Genomic DNA, 8,412 nt, shown 5'->3' on the forward strand with positions numbered 1-8,412 from the left:
TAGTTCCAGGCAAGCCAGAGCTACACAAGCCCAGACTGTTATTTGTTAGCAAAAGAAAGAACAAAACCAACACAGAAGTGCTTTAATTACACTGTGGTGGCCAAAGAAAGAGAAGCAGCTGTCTGAGGGTCGGCTCCATCCACCCTAAGCTTGGAGACAGCTGCAAGGCTGCACCTCATTCTAAAGACAGGGATGTCCACTGGGCAGGAACAAATGACAGGCCCACGGGCGATGGGCACACGGTCGGGTAACTTTCTGCTTCCCATGAAAGCAACCTGCCTTCCTTATTCTCATCACCTTGGAGAATCATTCCCTCCCCCAACCCCTCGTCCCATCCCCCTACTCCCCATCCCAGCCCGGGAGCTCAGCGGCTGGCACAGGGCAGTGCTCAAAGTGCAGCAGCAAGCCAGGCAATCACTCGGGCTCTTTTGTTTGTCCCTAATGATGGGGGCAGGGCAGGTACTTCGAGAGGCTTCGGTCCCCCTTAACCATTTGTTGACGCCACAGCTGTTCTCCTACCCAGAGCCAATGGCAATTAGTCGCTGCAATGTGTCACAAAGAATACATGAGCAAACAACTGAACTCCAGGGACATTCCTCCTTCATCCAATTCGGTGCTGCTGTGAAGAAACCAGATAAAGGCAGAGGCTACCTGTATTAAATCAGGTCTTCCCTTTACTAATGTCAAATCTAAGATCCCAGTACTGTCACTGTGAGAAATCAAAGCAAAACACAACTTTTTAAAAATTATATATCTATATAAAAAAGAACAAAACTCATTAGAGACCTCACAAATAAAGCAAAAGGATGAGGAAGGGAAGGCACAAAGCCAAGAGCGAGCAGCCCAGAGCACTGCTGTTTAGATACAACCTATCAATGAACTCTACATCTTCCCCTGGTGTTTTACATAACTGTAATCACAAATTGTAGTAGTTGCAGCCTGTGTCCTTTAAAGCGCCTGATAAACATTTCTCCACATTTTTCCTCTTAACTTTGCAGCTACACAGAGTAGATGACAGAAAATACCATTTCCTTCCACAACAACTACTACAGTAAAAACTGAGACTACCCTGTCGTTCCTGCAGCCGCTGAACTAAAATAAGATCTACTAAAAATGCCTAGCCACGCAGAGTGGTTAAAAATGTTAACTGGCTTTCAAGTGACACAGACAGACGACAAGCAAGACTTACTAGAGCCACCTCTGTCCTGGGTCAGTTTCTTCTTTAACATCATTGCTAACTGTCCTCACACCAACAGCCAAAAGCCCAGTGTGAGTGGTCATACACGAATACTGGCTCTTCAAGGCTAGGCTTCTTACTCATTGTGTGCCTGTGCTGTGGTGAACAGTACCTGACATAATGCAGGAGACATGCTAACACGTTGGTTGGAATGAAAAGAACTACAGGCTATGATTACTATGATTATGATTATTCAGACAGGAAAGATGACTGTGAGTTGAAGTTACCAGACACAACAGACGATATGACTGCTAGAATTTGATTTTAACAATAATTGTAAAACAAAGTAAACCAGCGCAGACTGGGATACTCTACAGATGAAAGACATAAAGGCTGGAAAGAGCTCAGCATTTAAGGGCATTTGCTACCCTTGCAGAGGACCCAGTTCTGGGCCCAGCACCTACACAGAGGTAACTCCAAGCCATCTGTTAATTCCAGCTCTGGGGGATCTAACACCCTCTTCTGGCCTCTCTGGATGTGTGCATACATACAGTACACATACAGACAAACAAGTACGTATTCATGCAAATAAAGTTATGGGGACTAAATAGTTCAGTGGTTAAGGGCACTGGTTTTCGTCCAGAAGACTTGAGTTTGACTCCCAGGACTCACCTGGCAGCTCACAAGCATCTGTAAGTTCAGTCTCTGAGAAGCTGAGGCCTTCTTCTGGCCTCCTTGGGCACTCCACACACATGGTGCACAGATAAACACGCAGGCAAAACCCCAGGACATGTGTGTGCTGGTTTGAGTGCCAATGGCCCCTATGGCTCATACATTTGAATGCTTGGTTCCCAGTGGGTCAAGCTGTTTGGGAAGGATGGGGAGGTGTGGCCTGGTTGGAGGAGGTGTGTCACTGGAGGTGGGCTTTGAGGTTTCAAAAGCCCAAGTCATTCCCAATTAGCTCTTTCCTTCTCTCTTCTCCCTCCCTCCTTCTTACAGATTAAGATATAAGCTCTCAGTTACTGCTCCAGTGCCAGGCACACCTGCCTGCTGCCATGCACCCCACCATGATGGTCATGGACTCTAACCCTCCAGAACTGTGAGCCCCAGATTAAGTGTTCTCTTTTATAAGTTGCCTTGGTCATGGTGTTTGGTCACAGCAACCAAAACGTTAATTAAGACATCATAAAACATTTATTTGAAAAATAGACTTTTAAAAGAAAAAGCAAAAAGACCTAAGTGAAGAATCTTCCTTATAGATTGAAAAGCAAAGCAGCACCGCAAATCCTGCTACGCACAGTGTTGGGGGGTGGGGGTGGGGGTGAAAGGCAATACAGGGCACATAATCAATACCATAGAGAAGCAAGAAAACCAAAACACAGCAACCGGAAAAACCTCTGCCTCCTGGGACATCGGAAACAGGTAGATTTCTGTGCATCATGGCAAGCAGCAAAGAGGCAGTAAGTTAATGCTTTAGGCTGCCATTCAGTGGACAGTGTCCTTGCTAACCTGAGTGTAAAAGAACGTGCTTACTCAACTTAGTTTCCAGATCTCTTCATATGCCAGTGCAGATACATGTATACAGTGCTAGACTTCAGAGGCGCGTGCAAAGATTTAAAACGTGCACTCAGCCCAAATGCCGTCACACACACAGACCTGATTGGGAACACCTTGAGAGAGACTCTAGAATCTGCTTCCCATCACCAGGATCAGCCAACTGCGTGCTCTAACTCACTCTCACACATGTTTTCTTCTCTTTTACCCCACTTGTGCTTTAGAAGAATTCAAAGGATTTACGAAGAAGGAATGTGTTAATACCGCATCCCTAACAGCTGCAAGGTGGGTGCAGTAGGTCTGTGGAGTCTTCTATTACAACATACAATCAGAAAGCATGCTTGTGCGTCCGCTGCCTTTCAGAAAATGGACTTAGGGCTATCCCCTGGGGGCTGCCTGGAGAACACCCTCCCCTGGACCTTAGGAGATGGAGCTCTGTGACTACTGAGTTTAACACTGCAATTATTTAATGACTAAGATCTCTACCAACTATCCACTCAGTCTCCTCAGCCTGTAGCATGACCATAAACAAGTCATTTGAAGATGAGCAGTGGTTCCAAGTATCCCATGTTTGGGGATCAGCTGTCCTCTGTTTTTCTTAAAGTGCACATAAAACCCTGACAATGACTGTGACATTCAAGTGATCAAAAGGAAATAAAATGCCATAAAAGGCAGGAGCTATATGTTCCAAAGGCCCTGAGTTCAATCAAGCAATCAATCAACGTAGGACATTATAAAACATGTCTCAGGAGTCTAAGTAAACAGAAGAAACTGTCTTCAAGACTGCAAACTGTTGTTCTGGTTCTAAATAAAGTCTGTTCTCTGGTACACCCAAAGTTCTGGAAAGTTACTGACTTGCTACATAATCACTCAAAAAAGGGGATGCGGCCTAACATCTGTAAGGCTGAATCAGACCAGCCATCCACCTCACAAAGGAATAGTATACACATACAAACAGTATGTCTTTGCATGCGTGATCATTTTACTAAACTGATCCATAATAAGAATGTCCACTGTCAGATACAATAAACAAGTAGCCAAAGACTGAGCTGCCACAGACTAGAGACTTCCAGGTTTTAGGTGGCTGAGGCACCGCCTCCAGCGCCTGACCTCTGCATACTGGATTCTTCATACACAAATCAGGAAAAAGAATAACACAGTCTTAAGTTACCAAAATGAAATGAAATAATTCACACTAAGTTCTCATAACACAGCCCAGGAAGGACAATCACATGGAATGTTTACTATGTTAGGAATTATCTTTTTTAATTTTTGGGATATGGTCTCTGGGTAGCCCTGGCATGCCTTGAATTTGCCATGTAGCCTAGGCTGGACTTGAAGAACTGGCAGTGATCCCCCTGCCTCTCTCTGCCCCTCAAGGCCTGGGATTACAGGCATGTATCACCACATCCAAGTTAGAATCTGTAAATCTTTGCTGTCTCATGCTACCCCAGGGTAACCTGGAACTCACTGTGGATCCCAGAATGCCTTGGAGCTCAGTGACCCTCCTGCCTCAGCCTGCAGAGCACTGGGATTACAAACACATGTCACAGCAGGCAGGAAGGCAGGAGCTAGCATTTTTAAATGAAAATGGTACACAGAGATACCAAGTGAAAAGCATAATCCTAAAAATTAAGAAGGCAGAGCTGTCCCCTATGAAGATGACACGTCTTTAAAGGTTTATTCTACATTTACTTCTGTGTGAAGGGCCCACATGCATGTATGAATATGAGCGCCCACAGAGCTTAGAGAAGTGTGTCAGATACCCGAGGCTCGAGCTGTGAGCTGGTTGAGCCATCAAGTTGGGTGCTGTGAACAGAACTTGGGTCTTCTACCACAGTACCCCTTTGTATTCACTGAGTACCTCTCCAGCCCCAAGAGTACAGCTTTAAGGTAGATGTAAGGTAAAAACTATATAATAGGAAACTCCTTCCTTTAACAAGAAAGCTACACGAAGAAGGCCCACGCCTTTAATCCCAGCACTTGGGAGGCAGAGGCAGGCAGATCTCTGAGTTCAAGGCCAGCTTGGTCTACAGAGTGAGTTCCAGGACAGCCAGGACTACACAGAGAAACCCTGTCTCGAAAGAAAGAAAGAAAGAAAGAGAGAGAGAGAGAGAGAGAGAGAGAGAGAGAGAGAGAGAGAGAGAGAGAAAGAAAGCAAGCAAGCTACAGCTGGCACCTCATCTTGCCTTCAATCCTAGATTACAAATATGTACTGTAATTCCCATGGAATGGAAGTAAATCCCCATCCCTCAATACCAAGAAACCCACCAACTGAAGCCCCGCCTGAGGGGCAGCATCGGAGACAAGAGTCTACGGAGCCCTTAGCAGTCTCTACTTCCACTAGCAAATCATCAAGAAGAAATTCATCCCTCAAGTCAACTGCAAAATATTTTCTCCAATAAAAACTGCAGATTTTCATGTGAGCGAATCTCTTCAACAATAGAGAGTTGTTCTAGTCTGTGAATAGTACGTGCCAGTGGCACCAGCACAGTGGGAGTTGGACATTGCTGACACTCCTGTCCCCTGGCTAGCCTCGGGTCAGCTCTCTCTCCCAACTGCATTTGGCTTTGAAATTTAAAATCAAGCAAAATATATGGCCAAAAAAATGTATGCTAAGCCTCATCCTTGCTACAGAAGCCTGTTTCCAACACTTCTGCACCAGAGCCCCTGTTTTCTACCACCACCCTGAGCACCCCACTAGAATAAGCGTCAAACACAAAAGCGCTTTGTCTTCTTGCCTGACCACCCCCCACTCCCAACAGTGCTTTGGTGTATTAATTTGTATACTCTGGAGAACATCGTGGGCGGCAGCAAAGCCAAGGAACAAACCAAGGGTTGAGGAGTGGTCGGGGTTGGTTCTGAATAAGGAGTGGTGCCTTATGAAACCTTAAGTTTGCCACTACTTATTTGGCCGTCAGTTCTTAAAGTAATTTTTTTTTTAAAGAAGACTAATATTCGCCTCTAAAAATGGGTTCACAAACCCACTTCACTGAGCTGTTTTAAGGACTGAGATAATAGCTTCAAAGTGCCCTGTGGTATTTATGGAAAGTAACTGCAAAGTAAACTTTACACTGCTTTTTGCCCAACCGACCAGGGAGATACTGTCTCCCAGGAATTCCACTGGAAAGAAATGAGCAAAACTTTCAAGTTTAGCAGTGTGTCGGGATCAAATGATCCAGATGCTATTTGGGAGTCAGGGTCTCCTCCACCAGGCTGCAACAAAGATGCTCATCGCTGTGCAGTCCCCATCTCCGCACAAGGCTGGCTGGCCTTGCCCAGTTCAGCTTCTTTGTTGACCCTAGCAGCTCCTGGGAGGACAGGCCTCTGGAGCTTCCCAAGCCGCTTGTCGTCCACGACTTCTGGGTACCACACTGCTTGCTGATGGGGTGTTTCCTCCAGCAAGTTTTAGAGCCCGTGAGGCAGCTGCCACGGTCCTTCTAGAGGGCCGTGTCCCTGTACGGGACCAGCCGCATCGACGCGGGTCTGTCCGAGACCCGACCCGACCCGACCGCTCGCTGAGCCGCGCCCGCCACGCTCCCGCAGAGGCCACCCCTCAGCTTCTCGGCCGGACCTGAAGTCCTGGACGCCGAAACCGCTATTCCACCGCGGCCCGGGCCGCTCTGTCCCCATCGTCACAGACCACACACTTCCTAGCGGCACTGAAGCGTCAACTCACCCCTGAAGAGCAGCAGCAGGAAGAAGTCAGGCAGCCGCGCGCACAGCCGAAGTCGCAGCCGCCGGCTCAGCGCCATGTCGAGGGGAATGTGAGGGGCTCAGGCTTGGAGCGGAGAACCGGCCTCGTGCGCATGCGCCCAGCCTGCTTGGACCCTGCGACCCGCCTCCAGTTTCCATAGCGACCACGCGGCCCGGCCGAGCAGGCACCATAGTGACCGAGAAAGCTCAAGTCTGGTTGCTATGGATGCAAAGATGCTCAGTGCTTCCAGGTGCTACCTCTGTCGATGAACTTAGCGGGAAGAGAATTAAAAAGCGTGTCTGGGAGGGAGGCGGGTTAGATTTATGAAACTGTAGATTATCGCTAGAGATCTAAGAAGGATTACTCCATTAAGATTTAGGGAATGATGGGGCTGGAGAGATGGCTCAGCAGTGAAGAGCACCTGTTGCTCTTGCAAGGACCCTGATTCCATTCCCAGCACCCATATTGTGGTTCACAACCACCTGTAACTCCAGTTCCAGGCGATCTGACGCCCTCTTCTGACCTCTGACGGCACTAAACATGCCTGTGGTGTGTATGCATGCAAAACACTCATACACATGAAATAAAATAAATCATTTTTTTAGGAAATGTGTGTTATTTTACAAATAAAGTCGTGACCGAGTAATTTTTGAAACAGTAGTATATTCACACCTGTAGGGGTCCTGATTCCATAGGTAATGAAAGGAGAAAATGCTGAAATCTGCATAAACATTAGCAAGACACGCCAAGTACATAAATGCAATAAGTTGCTGTAGAAGGATAATTCATTTCTATGGTAGAGCTAAAGCATACTGGTATCCCCAATAGTTTATCCTACACAATACAGGGGTAATTCTTGCCATTGAATTTTTCACTTTTTTTTTTTTGACAGTTTTACTTATATAGACCTGGCCACCCTGGTACTTGAAGGCTAAATAGACCAGGCTAGCCTCAAACTCACATAAGCCCAATTTCATCTGCCTCCAAGAGTTAGTATTAAAGGCAAGCACTACTATGTCTGGATTCTTTAAATTTTTTAAAATTTAACTATATGTATGTGTGTATATCTGCATGTGAGATGTGTGAAAATAAGTGTGGGTTCCCTGAGAGGCCAGAGGTGCAGAGTTAACAAATAGTATGCCTGGTGTGGGTGCTGAGAACTGAACTTGGGTCCTCTGGAATAGCAGCAAGTGTTCTTAACTGCTGAGCCATCTCCCCAGCCTTCTTTTTCATTTTAAAAAGGATTCGTTATTCTATCATTATTACCATCACCATCATCACCTTTGTATGAGTACAGGAGTACATGGCAGGAGGTATATGGCACAATGAGCATGTGGAGGTCAGAGTTGATGATCTGGAGGTCAGAGTTCATGAAATTGACTTCCATCCACCTTTACAGGGATTCCAGGGATCAAATTCAGGTTTCCAGGCTTTAGGAGAGAGGAGTGGTACCCACTGAGCCATTTTACTAGCCTGGCTCTGAATTCTGAATAGTAGGAAATGGGAAGGGTAGGGTAGGAAAACACAGAAAGATCTATTTTTGTTGTTGTTGTTGTTATTTGTTTTTCAAGACAGGGTTTCTCTGTGTAGCCCTGGCTGTCCTGGAACTCACTTTGTAGACCAGACTGGCCTCGAACTCAGAAATCCGCCTGCCTCTGCCTCCTGAGTGCTGGGATTAAAGGCATGCTCCACCACGCCTGGCCACAGCAAGATCTTATAAGCAGGTGATGAGAAGGACAAAAATGAGCTGAAGCTGAGCTGTGGTGGTGCATCCCTTTAATCTCAGCACTCAGGAGGTGGAGGCAGGTGGATCTCTGTGAGTTCGAGGCCGGCCTAGTCTATAGAATGAGATCTAGGATAGCCAGGGCTACGTAAATAAACTGTCTCAAAACAACAACAAAGAACTGGACATGAGACCTAAGGAAATCAGGCAATCTGAAGTGTTATTTAATACAATGGAAAACTCTTGAGAAAGGTTCGCTGT

General features: G+C 46.4%; 1 protein-coding gene across 1 annotated transcript in view; it reads right to left on the reverse strand.

Annotated features, from left to right (window-relative positions):
- The window catches only part of Jam3 (junctional adhesion molecule 3), a 57,734-nt gene extending 51,168 nt beyond the window's left edge, over positions 1-6,566 (reverse strand). Inside the window, exon 1 of the mRNA XM_029482060.2 lies at positions 6,411-6,566. Within this exon, the coding sequence (XP_029337920.1) occupies positions 6,411-6,486 (76 nt within the window). The 5' untranslated portion in view covers positions 6,487-6,566. The remainder of the gene's footprint in view (positions 1-6,410) is intronic.
- Positions 6,567-8,412: the final 1,846 nt, after the last annotated feature.

The sequence above is a fragment of the Mus caroli genome, unplaced genomic scaffold (assembly GCF_978045245.1).
Source record: "Mus caroli unplaced genomic scaffold, Mus_caroli_1 scaffold_11, whole genome shotgun sequence".
Taxonomy (NCBI): Eukaryota; Metazoa; Chordata; class Mammalia; order Rodentia; family Muridae; genus Mus; species Mus caroli.